At 47.8% G+C, this 17331-nt stretch overlaps 1 protein-coding gene across 1 annotated transcript in view; it reads right to left on the bottom strand.

Annotated features, from left to right (window-relative positions):
- The window catches only part of Slc36a1 (solute carrier family 36 member 1), a 33032-nt gene extending 21927 nt beyond the window's left edge, over positions 1–11105 (bottom strand). Inside the window, exons 1-2 of the mRNA XM_052195647.1 lie at positions 10963–11105; positions 1679–1823 (exon numbers count right to left, since the gene is read on the bottom strand). Coding sequence (XP_052051607.1) covers positions 1679–1818 — 140 coding nt within the window. The 5' untranslated portion in view covers positions 1819–1823; positions 10963–11105. The remainder of the gene's footprint in view (positions 1–1678; positions 1824–10962) is intronic.
- Positions 11106–17331: the final 6226 nt, after the last annotated feature.

Below are 17331 nucleotides of genomic sequence, written 5' to 3' on the forward strand. Positions count from 1 at the left end.
GATGCCGTCAATGCTGTCAATGACTCCACAGCACCAACCATTAGCTGAAAAATCACTATTACTCTGTCACAGAAATGTCTATAGTTCCTATTTGCACTCACTATTTTGGGCTCTTAACTGAGCCTTTAACTTCTAGAAGAGTCGGGTGTGGTTAAACAGTTCTTCCCAGGTATTTTGCTCCTTAATAAGGTAGATAAAAAGAAGTATAAAGGCTTCAAATCATGTCTCTCACACTACCTAAAAGATTAACGAGGGTCCCCAGTCAACCTTGGTCCACCCAGCATGTTTCTGGAATAAATGCCTGGGTGGATCCTGTCCCAGGGCCCGAGTGACAAATGCTCTAAGACCTAAATGAATACTTAGCCCTATTATCTTGGGAAATGTCCTAATACACGCCAAAAAGGGGATCATCTGCTTGGCTTGACTTCCAAGAAGCCAGGGGAAGTGATAAAGGTGGCCTTGAGGACAGCCCAGGCGCATGTCCTTGGATGGCTGACCAAGAGCAGCCATTCTGCTCTTGACTGGCTAGCTGGTCTTGGCTTTCAGAGAAGCCTCTACAAAAGTGAAAATTTAGACTGTGTACAATAAAGCACTGTGCAAACAAGCTTATGATTGGAAGAAGTCTTTCACAAGCCCTCAAGAGACCTCCTCCTCCACACTGATGGGACAGACGAAGTCAGAGGGAAGACAGGAAGGGTGTCCTGGCTGCTGACAGCTGAATTTGCAAGTACGTCTGGGATCTATAACAATAGGCTGTATGGGGCATAAGCTAATCTTTATGCTAATGGTAGCAAGAGGCCAGTTACGTGCACACGCCATTTTCTATGCCCATCTCAGTTCACAGGGGAAAACATCCCTCCTGGGAGAAAATGCAGGGGGTGCATGCCCACAAATCCCCTTGAGCTTCCACAGTCCCTTTCAGCAGTCCTGGAGAGTGGAGGCATGAGGCACTAAGACACAGAGCAGTCCTCAGTAAGTCACTCCCAGCCCACAAGGGACACTAGAAGGGTGACAGCTGAGATTGGGGTAAATGATAGGACCTCCAAAGACGGGGACCTGAGACCTTGACAAAGCCAGGGGTATGCTGGGAAAACTCAGAACAGAACCTCTCCCTCTGAAGTTTTCAGCCCAATGAATGAACCTCACACAGCCAGCCCAGTTTCCCAGTAGGCTTCTCAACTGGTCCTTACTCCGGAGAAACTGCGAACCAGAGGGTTGAATGTGGCCCAGACAAGACCGGGGTTTCAGCTGACAGGTACAAGACTGCAACCCCCTTAAGGAAAGTGGATCTCTCTTCTACCAACTCGAGGGTTCTTAAATAAAGCTGCCACTCCCCTCTACCATTTCTTCAACCAAGTGCTGGGATGGGAGTCCCAGGAGGCTCTGCCAAGGAGGCACTAATGGGATTTGGAGACATCTGGCACTTCGTTCTAGCCCAAGACATTATCCCTCATGAAGCTTTTAAGTCCAAGCTCTTCCTGACCACCAGCTTTCTGGAATTAACAAGAAATAAGCAATGACTAGGGAGGGGCAGCATCCCTTGCTAGTACTGCTGGGAATAACCTTTCCTTTGTCAAGCAGGGAGTGTGTAGAATGGGAAGGTGGGGACACCAGTTGCTCCAAGGGACACTTGGGGACAGGAAAGCCCACTCCATGGCGAAAGGTCACAAGTACTCACGTCATGCTACTGTTCTCTCCTAAGCGCTGGTAGGAGCCGGAGGAGAAGCTCCCAAGGCCTTCAGATGGGCTCTCCTCGGGGCTCACGTCTGTGGAACTGTAGTCATGATAGTCTTCATTCCGAAGCCTCTGTGTGGACATGGTAGCTGCGGGGACAGAGGCAGTGCTAAGATCTCCGGTAGGTGGGGCCTTCAGCTCCAGGTCTGGAGCGGGCTCAGAAACAGAGGCAGACATTGTCACAGCTGCTCCCGGTGACAGATGTACTATGGAGTGAGTCGGACTAGAGTGCCCAGTACCAGTCCAGGAGGATGCAAGAGGCACGAAGTCCACAAGCAGGCTGGGCCTGCCTGCCCTCTGCCTCCCCGCCTTCCCACAGGGTGCCCTGCTCATAAATTTCTAAATTCATCCCAGGGCACCAGAGCAACACATATGTGAAGTAATGCTGGGCAGGGCAGGGTAATGCAAGTGTGCACTTCCAGGAAGCCTTCCCTAGTCTTCTGGTTGAGTTCACCCTCGCCCTCCTCTCAGCTTATCTCTTGGACCTCAAACAGTAGTTAAATCACACACCTATCAGTGAGCTATCAGGAGGCATGAACCCATGATCCTTGAAGTGTCTTTTTTATCCTCTGCCTTCAGCAGAAGGACACAGTTATACTCATGAAATCCCCTCTGGGTCACCCAACTCTGCTTCAACTTCACAGGGTCCCAAACCATAAACCAAACCAAACCAAACCACCTTCTTTCCCACCATGAGCTCAGCCCAACCTTCAATCACCTGGAAAAAAATCTCAATGGAGGATTGCCTAGATCAGGCTTGCCTGTGGGCATGTCTAGAGAACTGTCTTAAGACAACTGATGTGGGAAGGCACTGCCCACTGTGGGCAACACCATTCCCTAGAAAATTATCAGGCAGAGCACAAACACTCAAGTGAGCATGCTCACACTCATTTCTTTCTGATCTTGACTGTGGATGTGATCAACTATTTCAAGTTTCTGCCACCTTGACTTCCTTGCAACAAATGGATTATAACCTAAAATTGTTAGCGGAGCTAAAGCCTTTCTCCTGTAAGCTTGATTGCATCAGGGCCTTTCTGTCATCACAACAAAAGAGATGAAACTAGGGCAGAGTTTTCAGGAAAGCTCGCCTTCACCCCCTGGGCTCTTGCCGCCAACCTCACTGCTGGAAAATGGTGGCTGACCACACAGCTCGGAGAAAAAGGAAGAGGAGGAGGAGGAGAAACCATGAGATATCCTCGATTTGTCTCAGCAGCTCCTCTCCATGATGTTGCATTGGGGCTCAGAAAATGATATCTCAAAGTACAGAATAGATAGCACAAAGTACAGCTTTGGCATGTCAAGCACTTTGTACTAAAGGACGGCTGAAGACCGCAGAAACTGCCCCAGCAGCAAAATCTGTTGACTCTCTCCTGTCCCATGCCTCCCTCCCAACCTTTGTCCCTGAAGTGAGTCTCGGAAAACAGATTTCTTCCCTAATCTGCCACAAAAACCCGAAATGGCCATTCTGTCCTTTTTGCCTTCTTAGTCCTGACCTAGAAGAAAAGACAGTTCCACACTGTCAGAAAGCATCTGAGTGGCTGGACTGTGGGGTGTAGCTCAGTCAGCTTCTATCACCACACACTGATGGGCCTTTCCATACAGCTGCCCGCACTTCAGCAAACTGGAGTTATAGAAATGGAAATGTGACCTCCCAGATGGACTGTTCCCCTGGGTCCTTCCAAATGCTCCTCTGAAAGCTCCCGTGTGTCACATAAAACGTTGACTAAATAAACACTTGCACCCTTATTAGCCCATCTTAGCGCAGGAGTGTTGGCTGTGACCTTCATGACAGAGAGGACGGACAGTGGCACACCTTCTCAGCCCTATGCTTTCTCTTAAATTTTTATAGATTTGCTCAAGTTTAAAAGATGGTCAAAGAACTAACCCTCCTTAGTGGGTTACTGCTGTGTACTGCTGAGGGATGGTGAGGGTGTGTCCTCTCTGCATGGTGCTGGGGAAGAGAAAAGGGCGGAGCTTCTTTCAGGTGAAAGTTGTGGAAGCCCCCAGAATCCTAGCCTATTGCTAAGACCGCTTCACAGGTCTCCTCAAGCCCCTCACTGCATGGACGAAGGATCTCCCCCCAAAAGATGGAGGACCTGTCCTGCTAAACAGTGAGTAGCAAGGAAGTATCTCTCCCTCCCGGAAGCCTGTTGATCTGGAAATGTCAGTGCCAGGTGCTGTGGGAACCAAATGGAAAAGAGTCACCTTCCTATCCTTCAAGAATCTGCAGTCAAATAAGGGTGGGAAAGCACATTAGCAATAAAAATGATCAATAAAACCTGTCCTCCTCCATCAGGCTCTCCCCAGCACGCAGACACCAGCCTGACTCTCAGACGCTACCTCAGGGGGAGAGACCAGCTTTCCAATTACTACCTCAACATCAGGTGCCAGGGGATGGCTCTGCCCAGGGCTCCCCTCTGCGGATGCTTGAAAACCGACACTGCCTCTAGCCCAAGAGCAATCCAGGGAAGGTCACACAATCTCCTACCAAGTGTGCGTGCATAGGAAAGGAATCCGTGCAGCCTCCCAAGGGAAAATGCACAGTGCAAAGTCAGTACAGGGCCTGTCTTAGTCCACTTCCTGTTGCTGTAATAAACTATCATAGACTAAAAAAAAAATATTAAGGAATGAGGGTTCAATATCTGCAAGGCTTCCCTCAAGGGTCTCACACTGCTTTAGGTATGGCAGAAGAACAGGTAAACAGTGGGCAAGTGAGGTCACAAGAGTGAAAGGGGACAGAGAGGTCACAAGGTGAGAAGAGACCTAGGGGAGGAGCCACACTCACTTCCTAATGGTCTGTTCCCACAATTACTAACACACTTGCCGGGCAACTACATTAATCCCTCCATGAAAGTGGAGTCCCACGGGACTCTTAAAAGACCCCACCATTTCTCAACACGATTCATGATCCAACATGAGCCTCAACATGACTTGTGGTGTAGATAAAGCACATTCAATACACACAGTACCAGCCTCCCTACCCCACAGCCCGCAGTGAGAGTCTCGGGGTTGGATGCAGAGATTCAACCACACCTAGGGAGAGTAAACTCACAAAGTGGACCAGGAAAAGAAAATCTGCCAAGCACACGGAGGGAGAGAGCTGAACAACTCTACTGTTGAAACAGCTTACATATCGATATGTGTACCAAGGTGCCTGGCTGTGAGGTTGGCCTCTGCCACCAGTTTGCTTGGTCACTGACCAGTTTTCTCTCCTATGATCTTAGTTCAAGAATGTAAAAAGCAGAGTGGGAAGTGTGGACTGGAGCTCCTGGAGCTCTGATGTTCCAATCAAAGGATGTAATAACTGACGTGTGCATCAGGTTATTTTTAGTCTCTTCCAACACACGGGATGCATCTGGAACCTTGGATGTGAACTGTAATGTTACTGAAGGCAGATGATGGAGAATCCTCCAACCTCTGCCCACCCACCACAAAACCACGATGACTAGGAACACTGGCACACACCTGTAATCCCAGCAGTCAGGACACTGAGGCTATAGGATTACGAATTCAAAGCAAGTCTGGGCAATATAGAGTGAGACCCTGTCTCAAAAACCTAATTAAGGCAGATGTGGTGGTGCACATCTTTAATCCCAGCACTTTGGAGGCAAAGGCAAGTGGATCTCTCCTCTAGGCCAGACCACAGAATCTGTCTTTAAAGACTACCACACAGATTAGACTTGTTATATGGGACTTCAAAGATCCAACACGCTGAGACAGGCAGGTGGGAAAAAAGGAAATATTTTGCTTATTACAGGAAGAGCTTACTACTATGTTTGCACAGTTGTCCAAACAGACAAGGCCAGCCTGGGAGAAGACATGTTTCTCAGGGATGGGGATGGGGCTCAGCTGGTGGATGGCTTCCCTAGCATGCATGAGGCCCTGGCTCTATCTCCAGTACCTCATAAACCAGGCACGGGAGTGTGGGCCTGTAACTTAGCACTCGGAAGATGGGGTCATGAGGAGGATCATTAGTTCGAGGTCATCCAAGGCCTGAGCTGTAGGAGACCCAGTTTCAGAGATGGCAAACGGGAGAAGAATGGGGAGGGGACAGAGGTTCCACCTCTGGCAAGGCTAGGCAACAGCCTCCTTCTACACAGGACTTCCTCTTCCTCCTGTTCTCCTGCTGTGCCAGCCTCCCACTGAGCTCCCTTGAGGAAGCTAAGCATCCACACTAACTACTGCAACTACTGCCAACCCCTTCCCCCTCAGGAGATTTTAATGGGGGCCTGTTAATGTTGAAATGAGGGTTGTGGGGTTGTGTAATACGAGAAAGTTGAAGCAAGCTCGTCTTTCAGGTTCTCCAGTATAGCCATGGTTTATAGACCGTGTGTGTGGTCCATCAACACAAGGCAAAATTTCCACTCAGCAGGGGCTCCCAGGGGGAGACTAAGGCAGGATTGTGAGGACAATACAAACTCAGTGATGGGAACTGAACCCTATACCCACCAAAATAAAAAAGATACGATGCCTCATGAATTTGTAATTTTGTATTGTCTGTTACACTCATACTACCTTGAAAGATATTCAGTTAAATATTAAGAGAAACAAAAACAAAGGTCTTAGCTTTTGGCTAAGATCCAGTGTAAAAAATGCAAAGAAACAAAGATTTTTTTTTTTTTTTGCTATATCTTAATGCTATTTCGTTAAACTTAGAAATGAGACTGAATGTGCGTGCTTATCTATTGGCTCCAGTCAGTCACTGCAAGGAATCTGTATTTTGTCTTTCTTTCTGCAACCCAGATTGGCCTCAGACTCTACTATCCTGTCTCAACCTCTCAAGTACTGGGTTACAGGTGTGCACTCCAACACTCTGCAGTTTTAGTTTTACTGAGCTTCCTCAGTGACCCTGATCACAGCAATTTACATCAAGTGCTTCAAAATATATCATCTTATTTGATGTCTACACTTCAGGCCTCTCTCTCTCTCTCTCTCTCTCTCTCTCTCTCTCTGACACACACACACACACACACACACCAGTCAGGCACTGGTGGTAATTATTTTAAACAGTTTTTAAGATGTATTATACTTATGTGCATGTGTGTGCATTTTGTGTCAGAAAAGGCAGAGCCCCTGAAGCTGGCTTACAAGCAGCTGTGTCCTTCCCATGTGGGTACTGGGGACCCTGGCCCAGCCTAGGGGTACAGGCCTGTAATCCTAGGAAACCAAAGCCAGAAGCTCTCAAGAGTTCAAGGGCAAATTCGATGAACCTCTGAGCCATCTCTCCAGCCCACCGTGGGGATTATTTGTAAACTGAAAGTACAGTCCATTAGTTTGCAGTCATGAGTTGGACTTTGGAACCCAGAGCAAACAGCGGATTCTAAAGACAGCACAGACCGGGTTGCCTAACATGGTCTATAGGGAGGGAAGTGAAAACGGCTTATATCTACAAGAACAGTTAGAAACAGCACCAGGCAGCAAACACTCCACCAAAGCCACCAGAGTAATATTCCGCAATTCAGCCTCATGCCCAAGGAGTCCCATGCTGGGGCAGCCACAGGACAGCTGCGGTCAGCATTGCAGTGACTAAGGAACAGGCAAGCATGCTCAGTTTTTACATACACTAAGTGCTAGGGCCAGGCATGACTTCAGAAGAGCCTAGTCCAGCATCTCAGCCACAGGCAAACCAAGGCACAGAGATGGTGGTCCCACCCAGGCCACAGATGCAGAAAGATCTCCCGAGATTCCAAGCAAGCAGCAAATCAGTGTCTCGGACCAATGTCCTTCTACCCCCAGATAGATGGTACATGCCCTAAAATGGCCTAGCCCAAAACTAGACCCGCAGCTAGGTCAGCTGGAGGTATTCTGCATGGCTAGCATCAGGAAGGCAACCCCAGCTAAGTCACTCTGTTTTGTCTGGACTCCTTCATTTGAGAGTATCCCCAGTGCATCAAGCTGTAATACTGTTAGGGAAATAAGATAAAGGTCAGATGTGTTGCCTGGCACACAGTGGCTCCTCATTGATTATTACCATGGAGACAGCCTGGACCAGAGAAAGAGTCTCTACAGAAACTTTACAGTGTTTTTTCCAGTCAACATTGTATAAGACTGTCCAGATTTCTGTCAACTTGACACTTCAAGCCAGGGTCAGGAGTCTTTAGAGGAACAAAAACTAATTATATATATATATATATATCATCCACAAGGGCGGATATTTTGGATGGTCTTTGGTGTATGCCACAATCCTGAAGACTAGCTCTAATGCCAGTGAAAGAATGGACTTGTTGGCAACTGTGAGGGCAAGCCAAAAAAAAAAAAAAAAAACCCACTAGAACCTCCTTCTTCCGTTTCCTTTAAATAGCCTGCCACCGGAAGGTGTGGCCCAGATTAAAGGTGAGTCTTCCCACCTCAAAAAACCTGGATTAAAAGTGGGTCTTCCCACCTCAATTGATTTAATTAAGAAAAAAACCCTCATAGGTGTACCCAGCCACTTGGGTTTTGATTAATTTCAGATGTAGCCAAGTTGACAATCAAGAACAGCCATCAGTCACCTGGGAGAAGGGAATCTCAATTGAGAAAATGCCTCCTACATCAGACTTCCCTACAGGTCAGTCTGTAGGGCATTTTCTTGATTGGGTGCCGTCACCCGTGAGCAGGTGGTCCTGGGTGGTGTCAGAAAGCAGGTCAAGCAATCCAGACGGAGACACACGGACACACAAAAGCAGCTCATTGAGTCTTGACTGAGTGTCCAGGTTTCCAAGAGCAATAGGTTGGGAGTAGCCCCAGATTCAGCATCTTGTGGTTTTCATATTGTATACCTTACTTACGTGCCAATCTGTGAAGCAGAGGTCCCCTTTTTGCATCTGACCAAAGGAGAGAGGCCTTAGAACCCCAAGGCTTGAGTTCAGGTCAACAGACTAAATGTGACTTAGGAAAAAGAAAAGTCACTTCAGGTTAGCAGCAGCTGCCTGGCCAGTGGAAACAGAAACAAAACCATTCACCAGCCCAGCACAAGGTCTAGCTTCCAGTCAGGTGCGGGGTGGGGGAGTTGGGGGGGTTGGAGGGGAGAGGGTAGGGGTGGGGGGGGGTAAGAAGCAACAAGAAGCTGAGAAATGTAAGAGCTGAAACCTTTAAGAGGTGGGAGTCGGGGCAAAAAGGAAGACAAGAGGGTGCTGGTAAGGCAGCTGTCAGTAAGATCTTGTCTTGCAAACATAAGGACCTGAGATCAATTCCCAGAATGCAAGTGAAAAGGCTAGGACAACAATGTCCTCCGAATCCTGGGACTAGTGAGGTAGAGAAGGGAATCCATGGGGCTCATAGCCACCAACCGAACCAATCAGCAAGCTGAAGGGCAGGAAGACTGTCAGCAAAGGTAGACAGTGCCTGAGGCTGTGCTCTGACTTACGGAGGGAGACAAGAGGACAGGGAGAGACAGAGAGGGGGAGATACGGGGGGTAGAGGGGGCAAGAGAGATGAAGAGGGAGAGACAGAGACAAAGAAGGAAAACACAACGGACCGTATTTAGGTCAGCTCTCTGCCCAGCACAGCAATTTCACCTGCATCGTTCCCCAAGGTAATCAATTAGATGCCCAACGACTACTCCCTGTGGGAAGGAGCTCCTCGCTGTGTCCGAAGCAAAAGAGAACTGGTTCCTTGAAAGTTTTCACGCTCAAAACCACTTCCTGACCGCGCTGATCTTAACTGTAGCCTCCTAAATAACAAAATATACAAATCCCTCTCTCCTTTATAGGCTCTTGGCTAGACAAAGACAGCTACACAGGCATGAGGCTGTACAAACAGCCACAGGGTTTAAGGAGAAAACAGAGACATAAAAATAAAGAGGCTGCAGCAGCAGCACACATCACACCAGAGCAGACACAGCCTCAGGTCAAAGCCAAGTGCTGAGAACAGAGCCTCCTTTAACCTCAGCTTTAGAGAGCCTGGCCATAGATGCAGTGTAATTAGAGAGTGTTTGGAACCCCTGGGTTCCATCCCAACAAAAACTCTATGCACTAAATGTACCTGTTAGTTGCTATAAATCAGGATGCAAAATTGAGGCAAAAGATATCACGGTCATGCGAAAGACAATTAAAATTATTTTTAAAGTTGCCAATGTTTAGTTTAGTCATAAATGGGGGGAAAGGGGGGTGGGTTCAAGACAATTAGGAACGGGTACAGGTAAAATTATTTTAGAACAAGATCTACTCTTGTTGTAGGCTAGTGCCTACAGAATACAAGGAGGGGGGAATCTCTCCCAATAAAATCAAACAAACAATATGAATATCAGAACAAAAGGACCTCAAGGATCCAATCAACCCTACCACCACACACTGAAAAACGTAAACCCAGGTGAGGGAGGATTCAGAGTCACCTAAGGCATTCAGCAAGAGGCAAAAACTAAAACACTCTCAAATTCCTTCCAGGTCACTATGTTGCTATGCTGTTTCAACAAGCCCCCAACCCCCAATTCCACCCACATAAGCAGCCACTACCTAAATCTGTCAAATTTCAGAAAACAAAACAAAGCAAACGGTCTTCAAGTTAACATCAGGGTTTATCGTGGCCTGGAGCCCCCTGCCCCCTCCAGTCCATCCCAGGTCCTATTTCATGTTTCCCTGTGACTTCCACAAAACTGCAGAATGGTTAGAAACGAAGCCTACTGAGTGATGAGTTTGCAAAAAACGAAAAAAAGAAAAAAAGAAAAGAAAGAAAAGAAAAGGAAAGGAAAAAAGGAAAAGGAAAAGGAAAAGGAAAGGAAAGGAAAAAAGAAAAGAAAAGAAAAGAAAAAGCCATCAGTGAACAGAACCACACCCAGAGCTCAAGTCCGGCGTGGAGAGCCCAGAAACAGCGGAGCTAAACAAGGACGGGCAACCACGGCAGAAGGGACAGTGGCTTTTCGCAGGGCGAGTTTCCCCGCAGATGGCAACGTGGCAGAAAGCAAACAGCTGCAGGAGCTGACATCCTGCTGCGGGGAAACCTCGGAAGCCCACACACTGCCCTGGACCTCAGTTTCCCCTACTATCAGAGGACAGGAGTTGCGGTGTGGTTCCCTGTGACCCAAGGCAAGGGCATGGCTCGTACAGTTACATCTGCAAACGAAGGGTTGGTCCGAGCTAGCCTTCGGTGACTGCCGTCTCCACCTAGGAACCATGACTGAACACCTGTCAAAGCTGCTTAGGAGCTCCCCACCCCACGGGTGACCTATCCCTGAGCAGCAGCATCTGTTTGGCGGGAGGCGCTACAGCAGGAGGTGACTCCGGACTGCAGCGCAGAGCATGCACTACTCACCGGTCGGCCCTGCCCGGCCCGGGCTTCGGCTCCAGCTCCGGCTCCCGCTCCTGCTCTAGTTCAGCCCACCTTGCGCAGCCTCAGCGCCGACCCCTAGCCATGGTTTTTTAGCCGCCTGGACAGCCGCTTCCGGGCGCCGTCACGTGATGCTGGCTCCCTAGCCCAGGTCACGTGCCACTCCACTCGGCGCTCCTCCTCCCGGACCCTTGTTCTGCAGCGTCACCTGGCGGCCTCCAGCCGCCGCTGCAGAAAGGGCGGTTGATACCCCGTGCTGCTGATTCCACCACCAGCTAAGGCAGGCGAACCACATTTTGAGGCAGTCCCCAAAGAAGTCGGCACGCAAAATATCCCTAACTTTTACCCTTGGCAAATTTTATTTTTGCAGCATATATTAACGTGCACATACTGGTTTATAATCACAAATATGCATCTTTCGAAAAAGAAATCATGCAACCAGTCCTGATGGTACAAGATTGCAATCCCAGTGCTGGGAAGAAAAATAGTTCAAGGCCTGTTTGGGCTACAGAGTGAATTCAAGGATAGCCTGGGTGACTTAAAGATATCTTGCTTCAAAAAATTTAAAGGAGGCTACTGGGAAAATAATTTATTGGATATAATAAGGGCCTGAGTTAAGATTCGCAGTACATAAAAAAGCCAAGTGTGACAATGTGTGCCAGAACACCAGAGCTTGGGGACAGAGCAGAAGGATCCCGGGTCTCTTCAGCAGGCTAGCTGATATAGCCAAAACAGTGAGCCCGGGTTCAGTGAGAGACCCTGTGGAAAAATAAGATGGGGAGCAACTCAAGGAGACAATGCTACCATCTGACTCCCCAATGCCCAACTCCACACACACATAAACTCCATATGCCACACACACACACACACACACACACACACACACACATGCTCCATACACCACACACACATACACACACACATGCTCCATACACCACACACATACATATAAATGTACTCCATACACCACATATACACACATGCTCCATATCCCACACACATACATATACTCCATACACCACACACACATAAACTACATTAGCCACACCCATACGTACACACACATGCTCCATATAGCACACACATACATATACTCCATATATCACATATATCACACACACATACATATGCTCCATACACCATACAATATACTCCATATACCACACACACATACATATACTCCATACATCACACACATACATATATGCCATACACACATATACTTCATATATCACACACATACATACACATATGTTCTACATACCATACACACACCACACATACAAACTTATACTCTATACACTACACACACATACATACATGCACATATGTTCCGTACACCACATACACACACACAAACATATACTTCATACACCACACACACACACACATGCACATACAAACATATACTTCATATACAACACACACATACATACAGATACTCCATATACCACATACACATACATATACTCCATACACCACACATAGACAGATGCATACACATACATATACACACATGAACAGGAAATGATAAAGCAGCACAACTTTTAGAGTCCCTCTCTACACTTGATGGGTCAAGATCTCCATCCATGAGTGGCATCCAGCAAGACCTAGGGAGATTTGGATTCTCCTCCTGCTGAGAGCCTACTACAGAGGACTGGCTTGGTGTGCTGCGTTTTAGTTGAGCAAGTCCTGCAGTGTGACAGAGAGTAGCATCCTCCCCACCTCCCCATGTCCCCATTTCCCCACCTCCCCACCTCCCCACCTCCCCATGTCCCCACCTCCCCACCTCCTCACCTCCCCATCTCCCCACCTCCCCAACTCCCCACCTCCCCACCTCCCCACCTTCCCACCTCCCCATGTCTCCACCTCCCCACCTCCCCAACTCCCCACCTCCCCACCTTCCCACCTCCCCATGTCTCCACCTCCCCACCTCCCCACCTCCCCACCTCCCCACCTCCCCATCTCCCCACCTCCCCACCTCCCCACCTCCCCACCTCCCTACCTCCCCATCTCCCCACCTCCCCACCTCTCCACCTTTCCACCCCTACCCCAGGTCTTTCTCCATCACTTCCCGCTGGGTGGTCTTCTGAGCTCCCTTTAAGTTCCCCACTAAAGAAAGTTCAGTTGGAAGCCCTGCGCAATTATCCCCCTTTCCTGGCCCTTTGCAAGTCACATAAGAGCTGGCATCTAAAGGAGTCATGCTATAGAGAGGTTTTGGATAACTCCTTCTGCACCTAACAGAAGGGGGTCACTTCCGCTTTCCCCTAAGCTACACCCACACCCCTGTCCTTGAACATAATGGGTCCTAAGCCACCAGATGCTCAGTAACTGGTCTCCTTTGCAGATGCATTGTTCTCAGGTCCATCTCCAGTACACTCAGCCTCATGTCCTCTGCTGAAGGTCTTGCATGTGCCTGAGCCCATGCAAAGTTTCCTCGTACATTAACTGATTCAGTCGCGGTGATCTTCCAGACACTAGTGGTGGCCCCTCCAGCACCCCCTTCCCCAGAGCAAGCTTCCAGGCCCTGGATGCAGTGAATGCTCTGCTGCTATTGCAAGACAGTAACCACTGTGGCTGGGACACAGAAAGCCAGGCGACGCCCTTTTGTCAGTATCCCAAGAACAATGTTACTGTTCACAATCATAGGCCTTTGCTAGAGCAAAGTGTTCGGCATGGTTAGAGTTTAAAATATTTGGAAGCCACAGCAATGTGATTCCAGAACTCATTAAGTGGAGTGAATGGAGTATTTTCATCTTAGAACAACAGTCAAAACAAGAAAAATTGTTATGAAGAAGGCCTGCAGGGTCTGTGAGGACACCATGAGCTGGGGACAGAGGAGGGAATGTTCTGCAAAGCAAGTGACCAACAATACTGAGGAAATGAAAAATGGTCTTGGAATCAAGAATGATGCTCAAGGGAGCAAAAGTCAGGAAAGGGATGGGGCCATTCAGCGGCACCACCAGGAGGTGTCTGCCCCCATTACAGGCTCAGCCATTCTGCCAGCTCACCTAGTTTTTTAAGGGACTCTTAGTGGCCTGGAACTTGCCAAGAAAAGTAGACTCTGGACGTCTAGTGAGCCCCGAGAGCTGATTGCCTCCACCTCCCCAGCCCTGGGATTACAAACCTGTGCTACTACATCTGGGTTTTTATTTTTACATAGGTTCTAGGAATCAAACTTGAGTCTTCACACTTGTGCAACAAGCACTTTCTCAACAGAGCCATCTCCCCAGCCTGCTTTGACTCTTTTCTTATGGTTTTTGATGATGTGAAAGGAGACAAGAACAATTTTTTTTTACACTTGATCGTAGCCAAAAGGCCGAGAAGCGATACAATTTTTTTTAAAAAAATATTGCAAATAATATTTTTGTGGCAAAGTATTTAAAGATACAGTGTGAAGAAGTATATACAGCTAGAGCTGGGCCTGCAGCTTAGAGACTGAGCCTGTCCCAGGTGTGTGTGTGTGTGTGTGTGTGTGTGTGTGTGTGTAATCATGCCATGTGATGCAATACATGTGAATGCCACAAGATGCCCCTAGGTTCCATCTCCAGGACCAAAAAGAAACTATTAAAGCTACTAAAGGTATAGACACAGCATTTGAGGTCCCAGGGGCAGTGTTTGCAAACGATTAGAAATTCCATGCATTCTGGGGTTAAATGGGACTGTCTCACCAGCAACACCCTGCTCACATGAAGAAGAAATGGAGAAGCCCGCAGGAACTCAGCAGGCCTGGAGGTGGAGATGTAATGCCAAGATACCTAGGGATATATCAGTTTACAACATGCACTGACCTGTGGGCAAGATCAAGCCACAGGGCGGTCACAGCTCATGGACCCAGGTAAGGCACACTCCTGTCCGTGGTCCCAAACTGAGGTTGGCACAACCAGGCAGATCCTAAGGCAGCTGGAGCTCCTGAGACAATTATGGCTAGCCAACATAAGCCTTCTTCTTTTATATCAAGAGTATTCAAAGTGTTATCATTCTCTGCCTGCTAAGACACTTGAGAATAAAAGAGGCCGCTGTGTGATCATCAGGACTGTAATGGAATTGTTCTAGGTAGTCAAGGATGTATGGGGTAAAACACAGCTACCCAAACTGTGGACCGTGGCTCCAGATGACGTCAAGTAACTGTGCAGGGTTGAGAAAATTTAGTCCTGGTCAAAGGTTTCTGGATGTGCAGTGGCAAAAATAGTTACTTCAAAATCAAATTTATATGGAACCTGGGCGTTTCTTCAAGTCCTCTCCATAGCTGCATTGAATGAATTGGCTCTGAGCACATAGCACACCTACTATGCACACGGTCTTGTGCATGGCGCCAGCAAACACAGCCTGAAACACCTTGACTAGATTCCAAACTCTTGCATTGTATGCTATAAACTGCAATGTCTCTAGTGTATATTTAGTTTCTACTCTTATAGAAGCATAAAGCTGTTATGATTAATAAATGATTTTAAATGCTTTCCTGGAATCATTCCTCAGTGTGTGTCAAATCAATCCATCTTTGGGTTGGATTTTATTAGGAAGTTTAATTCTTAAAATTGGGGTTTTGGAATTGGAGGTATCTCTCTGAAACTAAATGTTCTTGCTGCTCTTGAAGCTCCCTAGGCTCAGTTCCCAGCACCCACACAGCAGCTCAGAGCCATCAGTAATTCCAGCTCTAGGGTACCCCACACTATTTTCTGTCCTCTGTAGCTCCTGCACACGTATGTGGTGTACATATAGGCACGCAGGCACACATATATACCTACGTATAATTCTTTTCAAATTGCGATTTAGTTTCTGACTTAAGTGTCATTTTTTAAAAATTAAAGGTCTTAACTTGAGGTAGTACAAATTTCCAATAATTTCTTAAATGACCTTATGTGTGCTTCTGCCATTTTTTTACTATGTATTTATCCAAAGCAATGTTCTCATAATTGATGATTATAAGATTTGACATTTTTGTAGAGAGACTAAGACCAGTTCCCAGCACCCATGTGAGGTGGCTCACAATCATCTCTGCCTCAGCTCTAGGGGACCCAGCTTGCTCCTCTGGCTTCCAAGGGCCGTGTGTGAATACACACATACAAACACACACAGAGAGAGAAATAACAAACTGTATCTTTAAAGTAAGGTTGCACTGGGGGACATCTCCAAGAACACATTAGGTACTCTCGACAATGCCATAGGTGAAACTGTTTAGTCTTTGTCCCTCCCTTTGTCCCTCCACTTCCCTCACCTCTTTCTCAGCCCACAGCTTCCTGATTCTTAGTCTTCAGGGCCAACTAGCAGAAAAAGACACTGCTGAAGAGGACTATCCCAGGGGTCGGGTCCAGGCAAATTATGAAATGTAGAGCAAGCCCTAAATTCCCAGCTGTGGTGTTGGCACACCTGGCATTACCTCACAATGGTGACAAAGGGTCCTGGCCACTTAGCTGAGGGCAATTCTTCCCATGCCTCATCAACACGCTTACATAGGGGCCACAGGGAAAGGCTGGGCATCACTCTGCCACTTGCTAGAGGTGCCCTTCTCCCTGAGCTCCAACTCCTGTCTCATGAAATGAGTAGAAGGAAGCTTGTCTCGCCCAGGCTTCCTTTCTCTGGGCCTTTCTTCCCCCGCTTCAAGAATGCACTCATTCTGGAGATGGTGGGGTGGGCCAGAGGTCAACCACCAAACCACTCACTATCATGCTACAACATGGCTTCCAGACAGCCTGCGGAAGCACATTCAATTCACCCATAGGAAGCCAGACCTTCAGTCTGGCATGCATAGTCATGCTTCCTGATAAGTATCAGAACCCAGGGTCTTTCTGTGAGCTCTTGCTTCAACCTCAGGGTTCTCTGATCACAATATATCATGTGGTCAGGTGAGGACACATGTCTCCTACCTTAGCCTGGAGCTGTCCATGCTCATAACTGCTACATGAAGGGACAAAGTGTGGGGTGGGGGTGGGGGGCTGTATCTCAACTCTGATTCTGACTGCCCTTCGTATGCTTTTCCAGTAAGAGTACAAGGAGCACTAGAAACCATCTCACCAGTGCAAAGTTCTTGGTGGCATGGGACAGCCTAAGGTGACAGAAGTCTAAAACATGACATTGAGCCTGAGTGTTTCCAGAATGACGGGGAGGAGAAACAAAGACATCGACTCCATAACAGCTAGAGACAGAGACAGAGCCACGGAGCAAGTTTATTTTACGTCTTTGCAAAGCCAGGTGTCAGGCCAGAATGACAGGTGCTGATTTATCACAGAGAGCAGTTTCTGTAGCTCTAACACAGCTTCCGCTCTTTCCTCACTGACTGTGTAATCAGGAGGGGACAGCATGACACATCTGTGAGACTTTCCTCTCCCTCCGCCTCTTGCATTTGGACATGCC

Source organism: Apodemus sylvaticus, chromosome 10 (assembly GCF_947179515.1).
Source record: "Apodemus sylvaticus chromosome 10, mApoSyl1.1, whole genome shotgun sequence".
In the NCBI taxonomy this organism is placed as follows: Eukaryota; Metazoa; Chordata; class Mammalia; order Rodentia; family Muridae; genus Apodemus; species Apodemus sylvaticus.